The 27,712-nt window shown below is 40.0% G+C and overlaps 1 protein-coding gene across 1 annotated transcript; it reads left to right on the top strand.

Annotated features, from left to right (window-relative positions):
* Positions 1-6,915: 6,915 nt before the first annotated feature.
* OGN (osteoglycin) lies at positions 6,916-23,464 on the top strand. Its single transcript, XM_018552299.1, has 7 exons — positions 6,916-6,961; positions 7,365-7,628; positions 15,090-15,174; positions 16,956-17,114; positions 17,723-17,925; positions 19,696-19,791; positions 23,251-23,464. The coding sequence occupies exons 2-7, from the start codon at positions 7,458-7,460 to the stop codon at positions 23,422-23,424; spliced, it is 888 nt and encodes a 295-aa protein (XP_018407801.1). The 5' UTR covers positions 6,916-6,961; positions 7,365-7,457; the 3' UTR covers positions 23,425-23,464.
* Positions 23,465-27,712: the final 4,248 nt, after the last annotated feature.

Raw genomic sequence — 27,712 nt, 5'->3', positions numbered from 1 at the left:
TCTCTCTCTCTCTCTCCTTGTATATGCTAGTAAGCTGTGTGTGTTTCTACAAACACACAGGCACAGCAAGACAAGCCACTTGCCTTCTCCCTGCTTCTCCTTCCTCTCCTCCCCTTTCAGTGCTAGTAGATGGATGGCTGCTGAAGACTGTTCTATCCCCATGTGATCTTGTACAGGACAGGAAGTTAGAGAACTATGTGGTTAGTGCTTTTCACTCACCTCATAGTTCTAGCCGACCTGTCTCTGCCGTGACAGGGGAGAGTTGATTCACCCCTCCCCGCTCCGCCAGCGCTGACTGGAGGAACGGACGGGGGAGTGGCGGGTACAGCTGGCTCTGCCTCTAGGTAGGCAGAGCCAGCTGTCAGTCACGCAGCTGGGCGGATCCAGACATAATTGTCGGGATCCGCTTCAGCTGCGGTGTCTCAGTATATCGCAAGCAGCATGCTCGCGGTATACTGCGGCGTCTCAGTATACCGCGAGCTGTAGCTCGCGGTATACTGAGCCTAGGGTGACGGGAGGACGCCAGTTTGTGTCCTCCCGTTACCCTAAGGAGAACTATGGGGAAACGCCTTAACCCCATAGTTCTCCTTTAAGGAAAGCTGAGAGAGTTAGTGACAGCTGTTGAGAAACATAGTGTAAGTGCTCAGGGAAAAAATTAAAGAAATGCTTTGATGGGCAATGTATATTTGTTTATCCGGATTCATTTTTTTTAAAAGGTTTGAGAGTTTAATACATGATGATCCTCAGAGTGTTACTGAAGCACCTAATAGCAAAAAGCTATCAGGAGGTTAATCACATTCAACTGAACAATTTGAATGGTATTGACTTTGATGATAATGTGGTTTGAGTCTATTAATATTAAATATAGCATTCTCTTGTCCCCCAGTTCAAAGCAAATGAAGGCCGTCATTTAGTCATTTGCCAGGTCCCGCCACATTCCAAGAACAGAGATATGCTTATCTGGCCTCTGATCTTTATTGCCCCAGCACTAATGAGAGTCCCACATAAGGCTAGGTTCACACCTAGACGATTCAGATGCCAAGCTGTTTTCGCACGGTTGTCGTGTCTTTTCGTTTTTCAATGCATAGAGATGTCTATGGGACTCAAACCGCGTGACAACCGCCCGAAAATAGCTCCTGCACCTTTTCGCGCGACAGGCGATTTCGGTCGCGCGACAAATCGCAAAGGTGTGAGCAGCCTCCAATGACTTCAATGCAAATCTTTGTTTTGCACGATATCGCGTGTCTCAAAACCGCACGCTAAATCGCCTAAGTGTGCACTGGCCCTAACCCTCTGTAGCTGTCCCTAATTAAAGGCATGCAAGCAGGCATTCATCTGTTACCAGTGGACAAGTTGATAAACACAAGCAGGTCTGGTAGAGGTAATGACACAGGAGAACCCAGCATTCACCCGAAGGTCCTAAACCTGAGTTACACTATCAGCTCCATATCATGATTTGGAATTGGACAGTGATAGTGTAAAATTAGGCGCACAAATAGAGTGTGTCTCGTCACAACGAGAACAAAGATATCAAGAATTAATCGTTTTCAATAAGCCATGGCTAAACAGGCAACATTTACCTTCCTGGCCCCCCATCCTTCATATTTGGGGGATGTTTGGATTTAATCTAACGGGAACTTTATGACGTGCCATCATTTAGGGGTTGCCGAAGCGTGTTAAATATAATACTCCACTATCATCTTAAGTTATGATTTTAACCGTGTGGGAGGAGCAGAGGAGGAAAACATACAGGCTCGTCCCTCCTGCTCTCCCTCCCCAGCCCTGCCCTAGGGGCCAGCTCCGTGACACCCCCAAGAGGGCTGATAAAAAGATGCTGATATAGATACCACTTTTAAAGAAAACATGAGTGAGCAGGCAGAACACATTTCTTTTATTTCTTATGGGATTCATCTTCAACTGTAGGTCATAACAGAATGGCACAAATATAAAACAAAACCTTGCAAAAAACAACATTAGTTCCTAATACTGTGTATTGCCCCCTTTAGCATAAATGACAACATGCAGTCTTTTGTAATAGTTCTCTATGAGGCCCCAAATTCTTGCAGGTGGTAGATTTGCCCATTGGTCTTGGCAAAATGCCTCAAGGCCATGCAAAGTCTTTGGTCATCTTGCATGAACCGCACGTTTGAGATCTCCCCAGAGTGGCTCGATGATATTAAGGTCAGGAGACTGTGATGGCCACTCCAGAACCTTCACTTTGTTTCTGCTATAACCATTGGAGGGTCAACTTGGCCTGGTTATTCCCTCTACAAACATAGCGCTTATGGGTTGTGACCATAAAGCTCTTTTTTGGTCTCGTCACTTCAAATTACAGTGTCGGAATCTTTAAGGTGTGTCAAGGTGTTTTCGGACATATTGTAACCCTTCTTTCTGGCAACTCGACCATGCAGCTAATTTTTTATCAAGTTTAGTCGTATTGTGCACCTTGAAACAACCACACTGTCTTTTTGCAAAGCAGCCTGTATTTCTCTTGAAGTTACCTGTAGGTTTTTCTTTGTATCCTAAACAATTCTTCTGGCAGTTGTGGCTGCAATCTTTCTTTCTCTACCTGAACTTGTATTGGTATCAAGAGATCCCCGAATGTTCCACTTCTTAAATGATTGAACTGTACTGACTGGCATTTTCAAGGCTTTGGATATCTTTTTATATCCTTTTCTATCTTTTTAAAGTTCCATTACCTTATTACGCAGGTCTTCTGACAGTTCTTTTCTGCTCCCAATAGCTCAGTATCTAACCTGCTCAGTGCATTCACACGAGAGCTAACAAACTCATTGACTATTTACATACAGACACTAATTGCAATGAAAAAAGCCACAGATGTGGGAAATTAACCTTTAATTGCCAGTTTAACCTGTGTATGCCAACTTGTCTGTCTGAAACAAGGCCAAACATTCCAGGGTATGTAAACTTTTGATCAGGGCCATTTGGGTGATTTCTGTTATTATGATTTATAAAGGAGTCAAACAACTATGTGATAATAAATGGCTTCATATGATCACTATCATTAAATAAGACAGTTTTTTGGCATGATCAGTAATTTTGTCAATATCAATGCCAAAATGTTCATGATTTCTGCCAGGGTAGGCAAACTTTTGAGCACAATGGTAAGTGCAAAATTAGGGAGTTTAAAGTTGATAATTTGTCCCAGTATACACAGACAGGAGGTGTTGTCTGGTGAGATATTCTCATTAACATTTTTAAAGTGACTTTGAACTCAGGAGTTAAATCTTGAAAATGCAAGTACCCTAACTATTAACAAAAATTTTCCTTTTTTGTGTATCACTCAGCTGTAGATGCTCAAATCATCTCTGAATTTGTGGTGATACTGACCTTCCTTCTGGAAGGGTGGCTACTTTTGTTCCCCACCGCTCCAAGCTCACTCCCGTGATAGACTACATATCAGTATAAATCAGTGAACTAAACATGAGATTGTAGTGATCTTGGAGTGGTGACTACTTTACAACAGACACAGGGACCATGGGGAACAAAAGAAGCCACCCTCCAGAAGGAAGAACAGTGTCAGCATAAATTCAGAGATGATTTGAATATCTACATTTGAGTGATACACAAATGAGATAAATTTTTGTTAAAAGTTAGGGTACTTGAATGCATTTTTAAGATTTAACTCTTGAGTTTAGTATCACTTTAAAAAAGCATGTTGGGATATGGGGGTAAGGATGCTTAAGCATAATTGTACAAATATTTACAATTAAATAAAAAGAAAACAGAAATATTCAGAGCTATTCAAACAGTTCATATCCCAATCAGGGTGCCAACCTAATTTTTGTTTGTTTATTTATTTATTTTGACAGAAAAAAGGCAAAAAAGATTCATCCAGGCCATGGTATATCTGTAAAAAATAAGTCTTACATCTAAAGGAAAAAGGTCACACCTTTGAAGACAGTCAAGTACGCATCCTAGACAGGGGGGAGGACTGGTTTAAAAGAGGTGTGAAAGAGGCCATTTATGTAAAAATGGAGAAGCCAAGCTTGAATAGAGAGGGGAGGGGGGGGGGCATCTATTGTCTGCCACATACAATGCTGTTTTAACACCTCTCTCTGAGCAGGTTAATAACACATTCTAGCTCCAATTATGCAAATGCAATCAGCACCTGGTTGTGACTAACAGATTGTGTGGATTGGAGTACATTCACATTCACCATATTTATTCCCAGATCATTTTTTGTACAAGTCGTTCTGAATTGAGAAAGCTGGTTGGATGACCAGTGAAACATCTGACTTATTTTTATAGAGATAGAGCCTGTGTTTATTTTCAGTATACACTGCCCACGTGTTCCTCAGGCCTTGTACCCGTAAAATACTATTTAAAACAAACATAAATAAATAAATAATAATGCAGAGAGTTAACACTTTGCCTGGACCAGAGATTAGTCAAGGGAAAGTGGGTTTGATCAGTGAGCTACAGCAAACTGTGAGCACTTTAAATAGGAATAATTTAAACCAATATCACAGTAAATACACAGACGTGATTATAATTTTCAATATGTTTTATTTACCTTCAAGTGCCGTTTCAGACTTTCAACTCCCTTACAAACCTAAACAAAATTATGAATGTGTGTCATTTTGCAGAACTAAGTTTTAGTATGTCCTTTTTCTAGCAGGGAGGATATACTCGGTCTTTTAACACATCTAGAATTGCTTTGTTGAGCATATACAGCTAAATGTCACAATGCTGGCTGGCTTGGAAAAATGACAGTAATAAATCGACATGACATAGGGGAGGAGGACTGGCGTGGACACTGCACAGCTTTTACAGGCAGCTCACTTTAGGAATGTGTAAATGAGGACACAAAAGCATGTGATCTATCCTGTAGCTTCACTCTCGTTCTGGATGTACAAATGCTTTCGCTGGAGTGCAGAGGAGACAGCATAGTCTACTGTACATTCCTCTCCTTCCTTTTTCACTGTTGCTGTCCCATTCTGCTGACTAGGAAAAGTGACACTGAAATTTCCAGCTCTGCAGATGCACTGTTGAGAGTTTTTTTTTTTTTTAGACAATGGGAACCTAAAAGTAGACATTATGGACAGTCAAAAACAACTGCATTTTCATGGCCTATTTGTAACTTATAGAGGCACTAAAATTTGAATGCTGTTCCCAAAAAAGGCAGGTAGTGCACCAAGGACCAGCGAGCAGTGTTAGCAGTGGTCTCCCTTCAGCTAATCTTTGCCCTTTCCTGATGTATAATGCTTTATTCTGCACTGTGTGGGAACAGCCACCATGGTAGAGGCAGGGTTTGCTTCCTCATGTCAGAGCCTTCAGCAAGCAGAATAGTGAGCAGCACAGCACTAAAACCATCAAATCTCATTCCAGATCTCCTGAGACAAGCAGTGACAGGCAGCAATCCCTAAGATCCCACAGTGCAGATATACATCTATGAGGCACAGGAGAGCCTAGGCACCCTCACATACAGGGACAAGAAAAGATGGCTGCTCAACTCTGAGCTCTCATTTCATATTGAAACTATCTTGGACCCTGGGAGTCACTTTTTCTGGGGAGAATATACATTGCTCCCCAATGTATATTCTCCCCAAAAAATTGCTTCATATATATGGGTGTGTGTTTGTACATGTGTGTGTACACCCTAATGCAACAGGTTGTGCATGCCTATGCTCCTGTATGTTCCCTACTAACTCCATGGGATCTCAACCAGCTGTTGTGTTTTTCAGAAACCACCTTCTGAACCCTTTGGGGATATTCATAAGTTACTCACAAAGTCCCATTTCTTATTGCCATCACTTCTGCAAGCAAGTCTCTGTGTTGGTGGCCTTATCTTGTATGGAACCCTTTCTTGTGCTATAAAATACTTCATCCTGTGTCGCTTAATGTATGATTAAGAAGATAGTATTTTTGACTGTAAACATTTTTTCTTTAACTAGAGTACATTAAGTAATCCCCCTTTGTTCACTCCTACTAATGCTTGCTACAAAACTGAGGCATGCAGGGGTTGTACTGAGCTGTCCTAATTTTGCCAGTGTCCAATTTCCTGAAGGCAACAGCATAACCCAATGTACATGAATACTTCATCCCATGTGTGCCTTAATGTACTCCAAGAAAAGGATTTTATGGTAAGTCAAAATCTTAAAGTGACATTAAACCCTCAGATTTTTTAACATAAACCAATACTGTAATGTGTGCCTTTCTGTAATCCATGCTTGTTTCCCTTCTCTTTGCTGCTCTTCCTTTTAAATCCTCATGTCTTCTCATGCTTGGGGGGAACTTCCCTTTTCAGCTCAGGGCCTCTTCCTGTAGTGCTGCTCAGGTTACAAGCCTATAGAAACGTATACACAGAAACCGTGTATCCATTCCTGAGACAAGGCAGTCTGCTGCAAAACAGAAGTTCTGCAGAGCATGAGAACAGATACAGATTTAAAAGAAAGAGCAGCAAATAGAAGGGAAACAACCATGGATTACAGTAAGGCACACATTACAGTATTGTTTTATGTTAAAAAATCTGAGGGTTTAATGTCACTTTAATTCTTAAACAGTTGCTGGATATGCTTCTGCAGATTTCCCTGTTGGTTATTATCTGTTTAAAATTGTATGATACATATAATAAGATAAAACAGAAACAATCAACTTAGTTTGTAACTTTAGTGCTTCATAGGAAAACTGTTTTCCTCTCCCTCTGCCAATCTCTTATTTTAAGTGATGTTTTTTTTCAAACACATAACACTAAATTCTTTAGCCTGACAGAAGATTCACCTTCCCCCCGCTTTGGGATACACAGTAAATGTATGCCCTAAGGCTCAGAAGGCTGGACCAGCCTCCTTCATTCCATGGCCCATGCTGTCTATCTACTAATTGTTCCAATGCACCAATTTAAGCTCATCCACAGTCACACTGTGTACTAGTTAAACAAGGTTAAAGAAGATGTTACAGGAACACAGAAAATAAGCAGTCAGGACAACCAGAAAGTAAGGTGAGACGCTTTCTAAGAAAAACATTAATTTATACTGCTACAGCTGCCATTTACTTAGCACATGGCCTTGCCCTTGCAAACTAAATTCTTTTTTTTTCTGTGACTACAGAAATTAGGTCAACAAAAGCAGACGGCTTCATTTAAGCCAAATAATTGTAATCATTTTATTTTGCTAGCCAGCAATAACATCAGCCAAAATCTTCTAAACTAACACTGCCAAAAAATGAGTAATGTCACACGGCTAGGGAAATAAATTAAATCCTCAGGTTATTACTTGAATTCGTATAAGCTGCTCCTTTTTTGTAACCATCCTAAAGGGTTAAACCTAATCCCCCAATGGACTAAGCCTGCTTAGTCCCTGCCAACGAGTCATGCACTCTCTCGCTATTGTTATGACATGCAGTTTTCTTCCAGGCACCGGGGAAGGATTTCCCCCCACAAATCATATTTAGAAGCAGAGCAGAGATTTTCGAGCTGAACTTCAGGGAGAACAAAGATGCAGACAATGCGAATGTGGTGCACTGTGCTCCTGGTCCTGCCTTACATACAGACTGCACCTCCTGCACAGCAAGAAGCAGTGTATGACTATGATGTGAATGAAATATTTGAAGGATTGCTTTTCAAACAACACTTTGAACAGTACTCAAAGGATACAGAAACAAATGAGGTACCTGCATAAATGTATTTTGTATTGTAACTGGACAGTGCAAGTATGCAAACTTCAGGCTTTCAGAGATGTTGAAACAAGGCATACTGGATGCTGTTGTTCAGCAGTAGCTAAAATACGGTAGCTATAAGCTCATGGCCTGCATTTAATGACTACATGAAGATTAACAGTTTATTTATAACATTGCTTTGTATTTTCTAACGTCTCTTATCAGATATTTCTCATTTATACAATAGTTATTTTAAAGCTTTGGTTGGATTGTTTCTTTTCATAGGTAAAGAAGGTTAACTGTTTTTAATTGAATCTCTATATAAAACCTTTAGTACATCAGGAAATAATACAAATTTGCCAAAAATACTGCAAATCTGTGTGAACAAACCTTACATTTACTTTAAGTTATATGACACATAAGATCCTTACAGAAAATGATAAATAATGATGTCTATTAGAGAAAGGAAAAAAGAGGAGCTGTTGCTCCTAGAAAACATTACTTGTTAACTTTAAGGATAACACGTGATAGATGTAATGCTTTCAAAATGTATATAGCTAAGAATAGTCATGATTAAACTAATCTAAATTTAGCAAAAAAATGTTTATATCAGGAACAGCATTCATCATCTGAAACTAATTAATGTGCTGGGCCTCTGGAAAGAAAATGCTCAAAAGCTAAACACAAGAATCTTTTAATCCTCGGGGTGAGGTAGTTAAATAGAATATACATAAGGTTAACAATTCAAGAACCCAGGATATTGAAGTTCACTCCTTTTGCAGCTAGACAGATCTCTAAATTTACATGCTGACATTCTCTTATGATCTTGTACTGGACAGAAAGCTCAGGGAATTGGAGCTGAGAGAGTTGGAGCCAACTGTTTGGAAACATGATGACTGTAAGTGTTTGGGCAAAACAAAACAAAAAACTTTGCTGGACAATGTATATTTATATGATCTGGATTAATTATTGAAAAAATGTTTGCGAGATTAATACTACTTAATGTTCTATAGGTGTCCTATATACTGAAACAGGGCAGATAATCTATACAACATTTTTGTAGATACTGAAATCACTCCGTTGTGAGATATGACCTGAACTGTTATGAATGCACAAAATTTGAGGCATTACATAAAACTCAAGTGATGCTCAAGCAGTTCCAAAAAAAACAAAACAAAAAAAACCTCAAGATGTCATATGTGCCAAAATATAATCTACCATGCAGTCAAACTCCCAACTCCTGCAAATCCCTAATGGTCTATTAACTAAAGTAGCTTCATTGTTCAACAGCAACAATGGGAGGGAGGTGGGAGGGGGATTGACCAGAGCTTGATAAACTGAATTAAGTTTTATAGTTTCGGAACCCTGGGATGCTGAAAAAATTCAAAGGTCGTGTACAATCACCTTCAAATCCTGTATTTTATTAAAGAGGCCCTGTCATCAAAGGGTCACTTGTACAAAATGCACAACATGTAAAAGGGGAGGCAATATACTAACCTTTCTGACAGCCCATGTGCTGAAACACTGCTGCTTTTACTTTTCCCTGACCACCGCAGGTATTTAACACTTTGGTTGGGTGAATTAGCTGCTACCCCTGCCACATGCTGTGATTCTTTCTGCTGAGGGGAAAGCAGGTATTCAACTGATCTGAAAGTGTGGAAAACCTGCAGTGGGCAGGCAAAAGCAAAACAGTGGTAAGTATATCGCCTATTCTTTTACAAGGTGTGCATTGTATACTAGTAACTCTGTGGTGACAGGATGAAAGAGTCACTTTATTACTTTAAAGAATACAATTTTTGAAGGCACATAACAGCAATCAGAATATTACTCACCTGCACAGAATAAAAACCTTATGCCTTTTCAATACTAGACTTCTAGTGCATTTGTGTACATTATTTCTGGCAAAACAACTCTTGAAAGCTAGCCAAGTATCAGAATAGAACTAGATATATCTCAGGTGCCAATGTGCTTCAAACACATGTCAGGCTCCTCTAAAAAAATATCCCTTGCTCCTAAAAAGTACAGCTGACTCTTATAACAAATTACATATCTCTTACATTCTACATTCATTTCTCTCTTATGCACTTAGGAGATCATTTGTTTCTATAACCAAAATAATATCCTAAATTCCTGTTAAGCAAATTAATTCACATATAAATGAGCAGTTCTGAATGCGCCTAAGTCCTCCTTCACGTGGGCGGCAGGCTGTACCGCCCCTCTGAAAATTGATCTGCAGTGGATTGCTTGCTAGAGGGTGGGGGAGTATGACGACACAGCTTACAGGTGTGCATGCGGCATGGTCCCTTTGACCTCAATGGGCAAGATTGACAGGTGATGCCGCCTGTGAAACTTGACATACCAAGTTCAAATTGCATTGCAATGTGTACAGCCCTGTGTGAACTTGCTCTAAATTGCAGGCTGATATGAACAGTACATCTGCTGGTATAGCTTGGAGAGCTGCTTGGAGAGCTCCCTGGAGAACAGAAGTCTGGGGACCTCTAATATGCAAATAGCAATTTTTAAAGAACTCCGGGCAGAATAAAACGTAATCCTCGCAGTGAGGCTATCCCTGCACTGAAAGGGTTAAGTGCTGTTTTCATCTAGGGTCCTGAAATAACAAAGATATACTCACCAGAACCTCAGACTGCTATACTGGGCAATGCAGCCTCTCTCCCCCCTCCACTCCGGTGGTCTAAGGATCCATGAGTCATCATGTCTAATACAGGTCTCCTTGAAACAAGAAGGCAACTTTTATAACTAAAATGCACAATCTCTATGATTTGAACTGCAAAGAGTCATAATATGGTTGGTATCTGTTTGCCTTTTAAAATGGTGTACAGGTAAAGTAGCCCATAATATGAAGTTGCATTATTGATGCATGTCTGAGTTGCCCAAAGAAACTAATCAAAGCCTTTAATTTTGTAATTTGCAATACTATTTGTTATGGGCAACACAGGCTTTTACTGCATTTTGTCTATACAAGGCCTAACATTACTTGGGAAGCCATGTTCTGTGAACATAGAAACATACACTATAAGCTTCCACTGTCATAAATAATTAAGACTAAACAAGAACTTTTTAACCAGAAGCTTAAAGAAACTAAGGTCGATGCATTACGGCAATGCATGAACCATATTGCGATACCGTTCAATTTAAATGGTACCCCAAAGCATTACTACAGTTGCTCTGCACCATGTTGCTCTCTTTCTGCTCCTGTCTCACAGTACAGTCTCTTGGGGCTCTCCCCAATTTGTACACATCAGTCTCCTTATGGCTCCCCTGTAGGCAGTCTTGCTGCCTTCCATCTCCCCTCCTGCACAGGACAACCTCCTTGCACGAAGAAAGTTTTTTTAAATTGCAAATTATGTAAAAAATGCCAGCGTTTCGGGGCCATGCAGGGTCCCCTCCATAAACATGAACTATAGCCAAACCTTTTTTTTTATAGTTCACTTTTAGGTCACAAGAGTAAATTTAGTAATGTATTCTTCTGACCCACAGTCAGCATATAGTAGATTACCGCACATGTATAAGTACAGACCAGAGTTAAACCTCTCCCCCTCCCCTTTCTGGCATCACTGTGATGTCATAATTCCCACCTGAAAACACAATCTGGATTAACATAAATAACAAACAATTAAACATATATGCATACATAGTACATAGTGGATATATGAAGATAGAAAGAAAAACCTACAAATCCGACCTGCAGCTGTTTCTAACGTTTCAAATTATGGTAATATCCAGTATGAACTGGCCTTAATTAGCTTTTCTTTATAAAACTTTCACTGCATCTAGAACGCAACGTGAAATATGACCAAAACACCAGCAGACTGGTAAATTACAAGACCTAATTCTAAACCATGACAATGCATGATAATTAAAGTAAATATGTGATATTGCATCTCTCCGAGACAGTCATGCATATATGTTTGCAGTTCTATTCCTTCCCAAAAAGTGTCACTTTCTCATAGCTGAACTTTCTCAGTCATTCATCATTATGAAGAATCCATCTGGAGCATTACTTCATAATTTGGTTTTGTAATGGCTGCAGCAGATGTATGGAACTGGAAAATATTTCACTGCCAAGATTCAATATAAAATACAATCTAAATAAGGTTACGCTTATGTGTACTTTACTATTAAAAATATATATATTCCGTATTTTGTGGTAGTTTGGGGAATATAGGACAAGGGTGAGCGCTAAGTGACCACTCCTGAAGCCGACATAAAAGGCAAATCTTAATTCACTCAAAGGCCAATCCATGTACTTCACATAATAATCTGCTTTTCTTCAGCATAACAAAACATAACAGTTCATTTGACTTTCATCAAAACTTCATATTTCTGTCTCACCGACATCTGACTGTCCCATACACGCTCAGTGTGATAGTCCGAGGACTTTACCGTATTTCTCTGCAAATACAGTCCTCAGTATTGCTCAGCAGCTTTCCTCAGCTTCAAGCGTTTTAGTGCTCACCCCTCATTTGTCACTGTCTCTCTCTCAGTCTCTCCAACAGGTCCTTTGGGTGTCACTGACCCTTTTGACCTATCCCAGCCCTTCTGCAGTTGTTCCACATGTGCTCACGCATGCAGCAGGGTCTGCCTATGGCCGTAAGCCTCCTGCACACCCACAACTCCCCTGAGCTCTGGTCCAAACTCGTAATAAAGCTGATCTCAGCCACCTGATCCTACTAGACTGGTCATTGGCAACACCTGGCCCCAGGGGTAGAGATTCCATTCTGCTACATTGTGGAAAACATGGTAAAAAATGGAAAGCTAGTTTCTTCCCTGCAAACGTATTCACATTCTGGAATCTCTCAGCCACTCTGACTAAGAGTTCTGGGTGACAGTGTTGCCAAATTACATTGTGGCATTGCCCCCCACCTCTAATATATATATATATATATCGTAAAAACCTTATGGTTATCAATTTTTTTAAAAACTACAATGTTGAGAATTTTTGCCTCCCTTTTCAGTCCTTCTGACCATTAAAAATGTTTTAGAGCTACACTAATGAAACCATTGAGATACAAAACATGAGTCTAATCAAGGTGATGCAGCCAATTAATGCCTTGGAATGGGAACATTTCCAGACCTAGCAAAAAGATTTAACTGCGTTAAATGTTAAAATGTTCCAAAAATTGAACAGTAGAAAGGATGTCCACTGTTGAATGTACAGATGTATTAAAAAAATTATTCAACCCCCATTGCAAATCAGGTTTATTGGCAACATTTTGACTTTCAGCTGTTTGCAATAAACAAATTACATAAAAGCAATTGTAATAGGTCAACACAACACATTTTTCAAGTGGTTTCCCCAAATTCAACTAAAAACGCAACTTTTAAGGCTTTCTTCAGTCTCACAATTCTTTAACTCCTTCTCTGGAGGGGGTGCAGAAGGTCTCGGAAGGGGTGCAGAGGGTCTCAGGATAAAATAAATAATTGCTCAGTCATATACCATCACAATCATTTCTAGTGATTGTACATAACTGAGCAATAATTTATTTTATATTACAATACAAGTTACTCAACTAAGCAATTAAGGAATAGTAACTTGCAAAATCATAAAATGTAAATGATTGCTCAACCTTCATGCCAACACAAAATCACCAGCAAGCATGCAGGGCTGATTTCAGTCACTACAAGAGCCACCAATACTGGTTTTGAGGAGGGAGGGGGAGAGAGAAAGAGAGAGGCCCCCACACTATACACCCCTCTTACCTCCTCACACAGCGCTGCAGCTGGAACTAGCAAGACGCCCAGCACTGTACAAGGCAGGAGGATGGGAGGATAGACCACTGCAGATGCCTCTAAACCCTGGAGCCTCAGAGAGATCACTCCACCGCTGCACTGTGGATGGGTAGAGTGATCTGATAGGACAGAGGCAGCTCAGACAGGCACAGTTCCTTGCAGCCGCGGGCACACAGCTTTTCCAAGCATCTGCAAGGAACTGTGCTTGTCTGAGTGAATACGGACGGTCCTGTATGCCGGCGGAGTCTGCGGGGAGCCGGGTCGGCTGGGCCCTAGGTGGCGGCGGGCCCTAGGCGGCTGCCTAGTTTGCATAGCGGTAGTGCCGACCCTTAGTACCTTGACTATTAACAAAAATGTAGCTTATTTGTGTATCACTCGACTGTAGATCTCCAACTGTCAGGAACCAGATCTGAACCCAGGGCCTCTGCTGTAGCTGGTGGTGGTTCTACCTGCTGAGCCACCTTAGAACCTTGGATAGCTCCTTGCCTGATCTCCTGTGTATCCTCAGTTATACCTAATCGCTGCTGAACTCTGAACTCCTTGCTCCTCCCTTGAACTTCTTATTTAAGCTATGCCTCTGCACTTCCTGTTTGCCAGATTATTGTGCTCCTGCCATTATCTTGCTTCCTGCTCCCTCTGTGCTACAATCTACTCATACTGCTACCCGTGTACCGACCTTTGGCTGCTGATTCACCGACTACTCTCACCGTCTCCTGCTACATACCTGATACCTTTGGCTCCTGACCTCGGCTTGTTCGCTGACTACGCTTCTGCCTGCTCCTCCATACTACCCTCTGCTTGTGTACCAAACCTGGCCTGTTATACTACGAATTGCCTGCTGCTTCAGCTGCTGGACTCTGAGCCTGATCACAGATTGTGACACCAAATCATCTCTGAATTGGTGCTGACACTGTCCTTCCTTCTGGAGGGTTGCTACTTTTGTTCCCCATGGTCCCTATGTGTTGTAGAGTAGCCACCACTCCAAGCTGTGAAGAGGAGTAATTCAGCGTAGTGTGACACCATCCAAAACAAATATATTAGGCTTTTCCTGTCCTAAGAGAAATATGTTTCAGATATATGCAAGTGTACGTAAAATTACAAAATACAGTGTTATGATAAAAATCGTTTTAATTTTAAAGTAAGGTCCATGGGTCAGGGTCTGCTTTAATCCAGGAAGTCATAGGTTAATGGGTGTTTTCTAGACATGTGCACTGCCAAAAAATTTGTTTTGTTTCGTTTCGTTTTAAATTCGGATTTGTGTTATTTCGTTTTTCGGGATTCAGGTGTGAAAGTCAATTCGGATTCGGAATTCGGATTCGGACGAAATTCGGTAGCGGTAGTTCGAATGTTCGTTTCGTTTTCTGTTCTTATTCGTTTCTTATTCGTTTCGTTCGTTCGTTTGCAGCAAAGTGACATTTGAGGGGGAAAAAATATTTTTCTCCTTCTCTAATGTCACTTTGCTCCAACGTACGAAACGAATAAGAAACGAATAAGAACAGAATACGAAACGAACGTTCGAACTACCGCTACCGAATTTCGGAAATGGAAATTCGGATTCGTTTGCATTCGTTATGTCTGTAATTCGGAATTCGGATACATCCGAATGTCCGAATTTCCGAAAATTCGTCCGAATTTCGATTTGGAACGAAACGAATCGCACATGTCTAGTGTTTTCCTCCATTTGGCTAGTCTAACAATCTATACTTGTGTTGCTTTAACAGAAAAATGGACTTATAATATCAAGATTTAAACGTGACGAAGATAAAAAAGGTGCTGCTGATTCCACAGATGATTCAGAAGTTAAAGGTAGCCACTGAGTTTTTTCCTATCTATAAATCATAGTATTAAAGTAAAAATATTAGTGAGGGTATAATATGTATTATGCTCTTGTATGGTTTTCTGTTTAATAATGCTTTTTCAAAGTTTTCCAAATAAATGGCATACAATCATTTTGCATTTAAAGGTATCCCAACAATGAAGGCTGTACAAAGGTTATAAACAGTGAGCTTGCATTTATTTTCTTCATCCATAGTTATTTCATGATGATGCATTTATACAACTCGCATATGTAGTCCATATCTACATCTGCCTGGATACTGTTGGTGATTTGGAAATAAAGAAAGAAAGATAGGATAGAGGCGGTGAGGTAAGGAGTGAGTCGAAAGGGTCAAGAGGAGGCTACGGCCAGAGGAACACTTCAGGCCATGAGGAGTCCCTTGATGCATCCATCCTTTTCTATTCTAAAAGGTGAACAGCGGGCTGTCCAAGTCAGGGGGTAAGTAATGGCGAATCCATGGGGACCATGTATTTTCAAAGGAGGACTTTCGGTTGTTTTAGCATGGCAGTCATTTTATTGTTATAGATCATCCAGGAAACTCTGGATGTGTCTTCCTTGGTGTTGAGGTCAGCAGATTTCCAGGCTTTTGCTATAGTTTGTTTGGTAGCAATAACAATATAAGTTATTAATTGAAACTGAGCATGCGTAAGCCCATCTTTTATTCTTTTAGAAATATGGCCTCAGTTGTTTTTTTGAGGGAAGTTTGTAGGACTGTGTTTATTACCTGGTATGTCTTAGACCAATAATCACTCACAACTGAACATGTCCATTAGCTGTGATAGAAGGTGCCAATCTCATTACATCATCTGAATCACTGTGGTGATGAGTTTGGAGCAAATTTGACCATATGTGATGGGACCAAGTTCCACTTACTACCTAGACAAAAATGTGTAGTTGGTTTCAAGGAGAGTACACCTTGGGGGAACTAGATTTAGTTGACTACCATATTTGAGTCCAGTCCTCCACTTCCAGAGACAAACGCAGCTCCTCCCATTTAGCAGCATATGAAGATAATATGCTAGATCTTGGAGTTTAAGAGGGAGGAGTTCAAGAGAGATACCTTTTTTTGAGTATGGATCATTTAGACATGAAAATCTGGAATGAAGGGTTAAAGGCAGGAGTGAAGTTGATCATGGTCATGAGATAGTGGGGTTGATTTACTAAAGGCAAATAGGCTGCTCACTTTGCAAATGAATTTGCACATTGCAGGGGGGTTTCTCTTAGCTTGGTGAATGTGGTAAAATTTCATTTTGCAAAGAATGATAATAATGGCCCAAAAAAATCGAAATAGAACAATATTTTTGCATTGCACGTAATTGGGTTATGGAAGTCAGCAGAGTTTCACCTCTCTTTCTCTCTCCCCCTCCCTCCTCAAAGTGCAAAATCCCTTCAAAAGTAAACAGCCTATGTGCATTTTTGTAAATTTGGGATTCCTGGAGTAGGAAACCGTGTATTTCTGCTGCAGGAATCCCAAATCGCATAGTGTGAATGAGGCCTAAGACTTGGTAAGCCAGAATATAATATATGTTCACTTTTGGGTTTAAATACACTAGTCCATCACAGGTTTATCCAACTTGAAAGCACATTTGGGGGGAGGGGGGGGGGTATGTCTTCATAAGATAGTCTTAGAACTTGCTGAGTGACAGATAAACAATAGTTGCAAGGAAACAACAATGGATGCAGGTTTAAAGTTCATATTAATATTGACAACTTCTTGAAATTAGAAAGAATCCCAATTATTTAATTTCAGATTTACCTACATGCTTGGCGTGTGTATGTTTAAGTGGATCAGTTTACTGTGAAGAAACCGAGATTGAAGAAGTGCCTCCTTTACCTAAGGAGACTTCATATCTATATGCAAGATTTAACAAGATTAAGAAAATTACTGTAAAAGACTTCTCTGATTTTCGTAAGTAAACTCAAGATATTTCTAAGATGTATGTTATGTATATAACTGCAAGCCTCCCTGTACCAGCTATTGCTGTTCCTAATTTCTGGTACGGCTATTGCCTACTAATTGATGTGCTTACTTATAGTGCATATCACTGTTTGCTGTAGCACACAGAAAAAGTACTGCATATTAGAGAATTATATCCGTAGTATCCATATAAAATACCAATAGGGGTTCTTCGTAGGACAGCTTTCATGTCTCTAAGATGTGGTATTTTTCTTTGTTTGCTTCAGATTTTATAGATAAACTTTTGATTTTCAATCGCATATAATGCTTTTTTATTCAGCACATTAAGTATTATAACTGTTTCTATTTTATTACGATTAGTTATGTAAGCACTGAACCTGAAAGAGTCCCCTCATCAGTGTTCCCTGCTTTCCTAAAACTGCTCTGGTGAACCAGTAACTCTAGCATTCAAGATACCCACTCTTGCATATGTCACATTAAAAAAAGAAAAACATTCTTCCAAGAATAATTTTTTTGGGAATGTCTACCATTATTTATACTTCAGGTTTTAGAATAAAGCATTGTGAACTGAAAGAAAATGCTTTGTTTCTTCTTCCCAGCTACTTTACGGAGGATTGATCTGACTGGAAATGTTATAGAAGAGATAGAAGAGAAAGCTTTTGAAAAACTAGTCTTCCTTGAACAGCTTTCCCTTGCTGAAAACAGACTGACCAGGATTCCAGTCTTGCCAACAAAACTAACTTCATTCAATGTTAATTATAACTTAATCAAAAGCAAAGCAGTCAAAGCAAATGCATTCAAGGTAATATCCAACTCAATAACACATACATCAATAGCAATTGATTATGGGTAGAACATTTACAACTGCACTAAATGTATCAGCTAATTCACCCTTTCATTGCCATGTTGTCCTTGACAGTCAAATGATTAAACCAGCTAAATACATTCCAGGTGCACTATGCAAAAGGTGTTCTTACAGTTAATTTTATTTAAAAAATCTGCCACAGAGTAAAAAAGCCTGTCCCATGCAAGTATGCTGCAGAGAAGGTCCCTTGCTTGCTGTGTGATGGTCGTGAACTCATATGGAGGTTGGAGTCACCCCTGCTCAGTAAGAACTATAGATTTGAAATCAGAAAAGCTCATGTGCAATTCTGAATCAAAAGCTGTAGCTCTGGCTCAGCAGGAATAATTTTAAATGGCATCTCCACGCACTAATGGAACACACCTTTGGGAAACTTGTTGGAGATCACCACAACGCACATGTAGCATGCACCTCATTGAGCCTGCGTCCACAATGCTACAGGGGGTATATCAACTTTAGAGTTGGTAGCTGGTAACAGGTGCTGCAGCTAGCGGTCCTACACACCTCTGATCCCCGTTCATGTGTCTCGTCAAGTGTGTCCCTTGAGACCTCTCTTCCTTCCATTCCCCTTCTCTGGCCTCTTCTTCCAGCCAATTACAGTCCATCCTTATCCGTTTGGCCAGCCTCAGCAATGTAGACATTCCATAGCTGAGCATTGTTCTTGGTCTTCTTTAAGATGGCCTCCACCATTCAGTTTTTGGCCAGATGGCTACCAAAGCTCTGTATTATAGGTATCTTTACTTTACTCTGTCCATGCCACATTTCAACATAGAGGAATGTTCTACAGTGGTTAACATTCACAATCCTGGCTATACACATTCAAGCACTACCATGTGTTGTGGCATGCCGGATCAGGAAAAATAGTGCAGGAACATTTTCTGGTCCACTTTGGCGCATTGGCAGCCCATTTTAATTAATGTACCACACCGTACTGTAAAGGTCGGGCCCTGGACTTTTAATACCTTTTGCTTTGATGCACCCGGAATGTATTTAGCAGATTTAAACTGAAAGTTTAGTTGGGCTTTAAAGTAGAACTAAAGCCAGCTGTGCGGTCTTTTGCCATAATGTGTAGATATGCACAGCATATTTGCACTTTATGGTACACATACCTCACACAGTGCCCTCTTCCAGCATTGACAGCTCCAGGTTTGAAGTCACTACTCTTTCCCCCATGTACTGTGTCCCATGTGGCTCCTCTTCATTTATTGAGTGGTATATAATGATGTACAGAAACTCCTGTGCATGTGCACAGGAGTTACTTCATTCCTGACACTTAGCTCCATTTTGGCCATCTTACAAAATACTCTTAGCAATTTTTTAATGTGGGACTTTGGTTCCACTTTAAAGGTTACAGTTTTGCAAAACTGACCTTATGTTTTGGGTAACATTAAAGATTGAATTGCTTGGTCAGTACAAGTGTAAAATGTCTCTAGCCAGAGAGACTTGTACCAACTAAATACATTAACTCACTTTGGACTGAAGGTTCAATCATATTCACCGAAAATATATTAAAGTTACAGTGGTCAACACATTCTGTGGGGTGCAGACCCCTCTGTGAAGGTTAAATTATTAGATCATGTAAAGCAGCCGGTGAAAGTAGAGAACATAAAGGACAATTTAGTTTGTTCTCATGACATACTATCAACATGTTGTGCTAATGATAACTTTTCAGTGCAGAAGACTAACTATATTCTTGTTTTGTTCCCACAGAAACTAACAAACTTAGCTTATCTCTACCTGGCTAACAATCAGCTAGAGAGTGTGCCAGCAAATCTGCCTGAAAGCCTACGGGTCATTCATCTCCAGGTTTGTAGATCCTTACAATTACAAAACTCTTTTAGACAAATATTTTTTCCTAATCATACATATGGGATCTTAATTTTCTGATGATTGAACACAGGAGACAAGCTGTAAGGCCTGCCCTGAGCACCATTAGAGGCTCTGGTAGAAATTCTGCATCTGCCATTAGACGTTCTGGCAGAGGTTCTAGTAATCCTGGCAGGGATTCAACAAGCACCATTAGCAGTACTGGCAGACCTGGAGGTAATATGACACAGTCCCAGTCTCTGGATTACCACATACGTCTGTCCAGCAAAAGCAGGCTTGCCAAGCGCTGGAACTAGGATAATCTATTCTCCCAATGACCTGGAAGGTGCCCACAATAGATGCCAGCCTGTCAGGCTGGGGAGGAGTCCTGGATCCTCCTTCCTTGCAGGGCCTTTGGTCATCAGAGGAAATTTGGCTTCCAATCCATATCTTGGAGCTTAGGGCAATACGTTTGTCCCTTCCTTGGATTCTGCTGGACCTGGCTAAGGCAGTGACCTACATGAAAAATCTGGGAGACACCACAAGTCTTGGAGCTAAAAGAGAAGTGGAACTTATTTTGGCGTGGGAGAAACTTGGGAGAAGCTCCATGTTGCATCCCTTACTACATGCATATCCCTGTTGTGGAACATTGGCAATTAGACATTCTTAGTTGTCAGTGTCTGGATTCCAGACAATGTCTCTCCACCAGATATTTCAAGGCCTCTGTCCCAGGTGAAGGACTCCGGGTGTGGACCACCTGGCATCCAGTTTCACCAACAAACTGGCCAGGACCAGGGATCCCCAGGCCTTCATGGTAACTCAGTGGGATCAGTTCAACTAGATCTATGCCTTTTCCCCTCTAAAGTTCCTGAATGTAAATGTTGAGGCCTCATCTGATGCCAGTTTCGATTGTAAGGTGCTTCAAGCTGTTCTCTGAGTTGTGTCGAGCCCTTCTCTTGACCTGTTTGTAATGTGAGCCTGTTAGAGTTTGTTTGCTGTACTGCACACACCTCAGTTGAACTGCTTTTGGACTTTCCATAGTCTAAGATTAATGTAATGTACAATTTACAAAATAGGAGGACATTACAGGAAATGGGCCCCTTCCCTATGTCCTTATATTTGACTCCTTATTGCTTGCTACAAAACTGAGGCTTACTGGGTGTGGGACGAGTTATATTAAGGCTGTCCTTACAGCTTTGTTTGCCAAGGTTCACTTACCTGAATGCAATTGCATAACCCACAGTCTAAGAGTAAATCCTGTGTACTGTAATGCACTCTAATAAAACAATTTTACACACAAGACACTCATCCTGTTATCTATACATCTAAAACTGGACAGTGTGGATGATGTCACAGAGATGAAAGTGGTGTATATCCCTGGCATAACATTATGAGAATTTTTTACAATGTAACGTAACCCTTTCACTGCCAGAGCTGTTTTCGCATTTTTGCACACGTTAATGTACACATTATAGGCCTGAAAATTGCTCAAAGCCCCCACAAAATATATATTTTGTGAAAGCAAAGACCCTAGAAAATTAAATGGTGGTAGTTTCTTTTTAGTAACTTTTTATGTCATACAATGTTAGCGCAACATTTTATCAAACCCAAAAATGCATTCACTCTGGTGTGCGCAGCAATAACTAACAAGTGGTGCAATTGTTATTTTTATACATAGGCCCACTCAACGCAAGCATTCATATGTGCATGTATGTAGAGGCTTTAAAATGCTTTTTTTTAAAACTTTTTTTAAAGTAAAGTCTGTCACGTAAGGAGCTAACAAGCCCCGTGTGATAGCTGAATAGTGGTGACAGGTCTATAAGGACCCTAATGTCATCTCTGCAGCACAATTAAGCTAATCAAACACAGATTGTACTTAACTAGCGTCATCCCTGGCCACAGCAGCAGGGAATGACAGCACTAAACCGTAAGTGACTAAATCTGGGATAAATGGCATGGGGTGGCAGGGGAGGGCAGAGGCCATGAAGTGAGTGGGTACCTTTAAAGCCACTTGAGTCATTCCCTGTACATAGGTGAATTAAAGTAAACTGACTCCTGGCTGCTAGAGGAACCAGGTGTCAGTTTACACTGATGGTGTTTAGTACTTACAGTATATACAGGACAGCAAAAGGGCTAAAAAAAAAGTCTCTACAGGTCATCAGTTTACAGTTAACTGTGAAAGATGGCCCTAGTATTATTGCTCTCACTCTGTCATACGTGGCGGTACCTTACATGTGTGGTGCACATCAACCTCTTAGGGCACTTAAGAGTTTAAAATGGTAAAGTGCACCTGTGCCCGAACCATGTACAACATACTCGCGGGAGTATGTTCATTTTCAAGACGCTATTCCTCTCCAAATCAGGAAAGCATACCTTTCGACCATTTGGCCAGATCATGGTGAATAGTAGCTAGAAATAGTAGAAAATTAGAGGCGAAAATGTGTTCAACAGATGGAGTAATTTGACGGATGGGCAGCCGTCCACCGGAAGGGGTGGGCCATTTGAAGTGTAGACAAATGACTCTGAGAGACGGTAAGATTAAGGGCTTTCAATTTCTGTAAATTAATTTTTAAGTTTGAGAGAGCACTATACTCTTTCAATTCTCGCATCAAGTTGGGAAGAGAAAGTAGAGGTTTGGAGATAAAAAAGAGAAGTTCCTCCGCGTACCTGGCAATTTTGTGAGAAAGAGGGCCTCCCAAGAGGCCAATGATGTCAGGATGTGTGCAAATGCGGCAGAGTAGAGGTTCCAGTGACAAAATAAATAACAGTGGGAAAAGGGAGCATCCCTGTCTCGTACCGTTTGCCAGAGGAAAGTATTCGGAATAGGCCCCGTTAACTGGCTGGCTGTCGGATGAGAATAGATAACTGGAATCTGTCAACAGTCCACAGCACTGTACAGCAGCTACCACTCTGGAACACATGGCAATTGGTGTGAACAAGCCCTTAAAGATTAAAGTTCAAGGTTTTAAAATGTGAAAATAGAATATTTAAGTTGTCGGTAGGGGTTTTTGACACAATTTGTGACCATTATTGCCTTTTATTTCAAAACAGTCCTAAACAGATCAGTGATGCTGACCTGCCAAAACATTGCACATTACACTCAGTGATCAATGTGTGAAAAAAGACTAAGAAAAAATTCCTTCCTGCCTGCAGAAGACTGATAACATATCATTGAAGAAACAATACTGTTACCATTTAAATCAGTCCCTGCTGTTGTGAAGTTTACATTTTCATGTCCCTGCCACTGAGATTATTGATATGCCAGTATGTTTAGTTGATGTGGAGGAATCTGCGACACAAACAAATTAAAGACACAAATGTCACCTATATTACCCACTAACTTTCACACAATAAAATGATATATAACATGAAAAAATAAATGACATAAATATTAAAGATACAAATATATGAGCTGTATAAATGTGCGTCCATAATACCAATCATTTTCTATTCTTTCAGAATAACAATATTACATCCATCACGGATGACACCTTCTGTAAAGCAAATGACACTCGATACCTCCGTACCAGACTGGATGAAGTGAGAATGGAAGGAAATCCGGTGATACTAGGAAAATATCCAAACAGTTTCACCTGTCTCAGAACTTTACCCCATGGCTCATATTTTAAATAATGGGGCTTTAGCTATGGCCATTATCACCATCAACTTGCAATGTCCTTTACTTCTTAAAAGAAATATCGATTTACACATTGAACCTTTTTAGTTTTTTTACAGTGGCACATGTTTTAAAAGTTTTAGTAATGCAGACTATCCATTAATAATACCATAGCTTACAAATACATTCATGATTATGATACACACCACTTCAAATAATTGATCTCCCACATACTTATGAGTGATGTGGTGTGTATTAGTGGCTTAACACTGCATTCCCATATTATCACAAATGTATTTAGTTCCACCTAAGTATAGCTTTACTTGCAAAGTTAGTCTTAGTAGTAACCTTTCCTACAATATAGTGTAATTATCAAACTGACAAGTCTGAAAAATCTCTATTTAACACTAAACTAAATGAATTGGGCAGTAAATATTCTACTGCTACTACCCATTTAATTTTCTGTAGCCGCTTTTCAGTAGGTAGACAGACACAAAAAACTGTACAAAAAAAATGAGTCAGTGATTCCTTAAAAGCAAATGCAACTTTTCCCAACAGTGAAGTTTGGAATTCTAAGAAATACCATTAATGTCTCGTAGTGTGTGCAACAGCTCTGATTATGATATCAGAGTACACCAAAGAAAGAGATGCATTAAAGGAGTAGAGGGTAGAAATATGGGAGCCTTCTTCATTAACTAATGAACCATTCAGACCTATGCGCTGTGCATACACTACCGTTTTATTTGGGTGCAGTTGGAAAAAATTATGCAGATCCGATTTTAGGTCTACTGTGCTGTATTGCAGCTCATTTGAATGGGCTGTCTTAACACACCACACTTTAGCACACTGTATCAAAGAGGATAGGTCTGAATGGGCTTTCTCAGTGAACCTATTCTGTACTGAAAAAGTGAAGCTTTCCATATCTTATAGGGAACATCTAGGTTTCTAGATGTTCCCTACAGCCTAAGCAGTACCCAAAAGATTTACTGTTTTGTTTGGAATTCCTCCTAAAAAAACAGCTGTATAATTCCTGTATTTAGGAACTCAAAGCTGTATATCTGCAGTGTGAACATAAAGCACAGTGCCCGTGACTTCTATTCTCATAAAATTTAGAGATGTCACTGCTATGCTACTCACTGTTTTCCTTGCTGGTGAGGAAGCTGTACATGAGGACCTGCACCAAGCATCTTACTGCTTCTGCATCATTCATTCTGTGGATGTACTCTTCCACTACCTCTTCTGATGCTTCTTGTTTATTACATCATGAATCTTAAGATTACCATTTAACATGGTGGGGAGTAAATCTGGCAAAAGAGAAAGCAAAGCCTTGTCTCTACCAGTATCACCCCTTCCACACAGAGGCACAGTGTGGAACAAGGCATACTAAGTCAGGGAAAAGATCAGCTGCAAGGAGACAACACAAGCAACACTGAGGACTAGTCGTCTGCCCTCTACTTACCTTTTTGGCACATCTTTCACAGTTAAGTATCTCTTTGTAAATCCAGGTTCCTGGGTTGCCATTCTGAACCTGAATCCACTAACCACTGACTCACTGACCTAGAACAAGCAGGCAGAATAAAATGTTTTTTTTTGCAGACTGCTGGCTGCATGCTTTTAGTGATTCACTAGATATAGAAACTATGATCAGCCTGGATACAGAATGTATCTGTTGGCACTTATGCTCTATTCTGTCACTTCTGCTTTCTTCCTACTAATATTTATAACACTTTCAATCCAGCCATCATCAGTATTGATTACTGGAATTCACAGCAGCAATACCGATCGTGTAAAATAAACATTTTGTGAGTAAACTGTTTCTCTGTTTTCAAAGGTGTGTCAGCCTCTGTCCATTAAATATAGCAGCACATTCAGTCCTTATTACAGTTTATTACAATGTTGCCCGCCTTAACTTGTTTGGATACAGAGTTACTTACATGAATTGAAGTTGCTGCTTTGCCTAAGGAATGCCAACTATGATGACTCTGTCAATCCTGTGTTTCGCAGTGCTATTAATTCTACATTTCCAGAGGCTGGTGCAACCTTTAGGGCCCATTCACACCTAAGTGTAGCTTTTTTGCATGTTACTTAGTGTGCATTACCGTGTGCTAGGTGCATTGCCATTAATTTTAATGGCACCCCAATAGACCTGCTTAGCCGCCGTGCACTACAGCACAGCGCAAAATACTGTACCGCAATACCGTGCCTTACAGTGGAAAAAGTAGTGCATGCACTACTTTTTTTTTACTACAATGCAGGGTATTGTGTTACCATGTGTTGTGCTGCATTGCAATGCATGATAGCTGAGAGGTGTTGCATTCAAATGAACAGTATGCAATCCACCCAGCACAGGTAACTCACGCTAGCTGCGTTGTGCGAAAGCGTGCATTAATCTCATGGTATCATAAGATTAATGCTACACTTAGGTGTGAACAGGCCCTAAAAATGGAGCAGCAGTTTATGTACAGAAAGCTTATTTTATATGTGGCTAGCAATATTGATATTGCTGCAATGAACTCCAGTAAGCAATATTGATGATGGTATGCTGGATGGAAAATATTTTATAAATGTTAGTGGGAAGAAAGTGGACATGAAAGAATAAAGAATAAGCACCTACTGTTGCATTTTGTATGCTTTTATCTTGATTGCTAAGTCCACAATGAGAGCTACCAAATTCCTGGCCTCACAGTTACCTTTAAGGAAAACACATTATACTACCAAGGGCCCATTCACACCACACATGCTGCATTAGGGCAGCATATTCTTTGCCATTGCAGGGCATTGAAAAACAAGCACGCTGAAAAGGTGGGTTAGGTGCCATTCAGAGTGTTTGGCACTGCATCGCACCAAAATGCATTACTGCAATGCGATGTTTTAAAAGGGCCCTAAAATGCTGTGCACAAAACACAAGAAATGCTCTTTAAATGAAAATATTGTAAGCAAATACAAATTGCCATAAAGCACCCTGTACAGACTGTATAACGGTACAAAAAATAACTGCAAGAGGTCTGTGGAAAAATAGTAGTCTCAGGGATTCAACACAAAACCATAGTTTGATTTTGAATAGCCAGGAATTTTACCCCTGGTACAATTAATGTAATCTAATAACATATTGAGATCCCTAGTTATTGTTTATATTAACCCTTTTATATGACCACTTTCTCCAAATGCTTTATATTAACACATGGACACATCAGCCACATCTCAGGTAGGTAGGCAGGTCTTCCTCTTTTAGGAACAGATTATAATGTACATATAGCCAACATACTGGGACTTGTGGTTTCCAAGCTGCAAGGTAGGACAGACCACAGGTTGCTCACCCTTGAGATACAAGTATGTTATGACCACTATTCAGCATCATCATTTTTACAACTATAAAACTACCACAGCTATAACTATATATTTTAAGATTTAATTGTATTTTGAGAGATCTGAATCCTCTTCTAATTAACTTTTATTTTTATATAGATAACCAGTTACCTGCATGTTTATCTGTATAATTGTTGAAAACTAATATACTGTGTATATACATGTACTGTATATATACATATAATGGTAAGAGTCTTGGTTGAGCCAATGCTTTACAGAAAATCATGCCACTATTTGTATTTCATAGATATATTTACATAATGATGGTTAACATAAAATCAACAAACAATTTTGGTCTTCTCTTTTTTATCCATATACCTTTAGCTGCAGTAACACCCGTGCTACAAAGGCAACAGCTCAAGGCTTTGTCTGGTATTCAACTTACCTATGCTTGTACAATGTTGGTCAAGAGAATTAAGCAAAGTTCTGTTTGTGTAAAATATTATAGAAATTAGAAAACACGAGACTCTGATAAGCAACGTTATAGCAGATTGAAGAAAAAAAAAAGATTTAGAACTGTGTAAAAATATTTACAAACTTACAATGCCACGAATCACATTATATTGGGTGTAAATCTATTTTTCTTCTGCATAGCCAGTTTATTGCTATATCATCATATACCATAAGGACTCACCAGTGACATAGGTGTCAGATGAAGGGATCACAGCAAACATCAGGGGACACAGGCATCTAGAACACATACAGAATACATACAGAAATGTACCTGTCCAATCCGCCTCGCTCACTCTCAGCTGCAGCAGTCTACGGTCCTGTGAGTCATCACGTCAAATACACTGTATATTGGACGTGAGGACGCAGATGGACATACCATTTCTGCCGCGGAGGAGGAGACAGGCAGAAGGAACCGGTCTAAGAGCAAGCTGGCTCTGAGGATTGGGTGAATATATCTTATATAGCCCCAATGCAAAGGTTAAGAAC

This window comes from Nanorana parkeri, unplaced genomic scaffold (assembly GCF_000935625.1).
Source record: "Nanorana parkeri isolate BGI_ZX_2015 unplaced genomic scaffold, ASM93562v1 scaffold83, whole genome shotgun sequence".
Lineage (NCBI taxonomy): Eukaryota > Metazoa > Chordata > Amphibia > Anura > Dicroglossidae > Nanorana > Nanorana parkeri.
The sequence above is the reverse complement of the archived record's forward strand: the minus strand, read 5'-3'. Positions and strand labels throughout refer to the sequence as shown.

Excerpts from the sequence above, each read along its gene's own strand:
- OGN (XM_018552299.1), top strand. The coding sequence starts at position 7,458 with ATGCAGACAATGCGAATGTGGTGCACTGTGCTCCTGGTCCTGCCTTAC. Across the intron at positions 7,629-15,089 it reads AGGATACAGAAACAAATGAG|AAAAATGGACTTATAATATC; the intron begins GTACCTGCATAA and ends TTGCTTTAACAG. Across the intron at positions 17,926-19,695 it reads TCAAAGCAAATGCATTCAAG|AAACTAACAAACTTAGCTTA; the intron begins GTAATATCCAAC and ends TTGTTCCCACAG.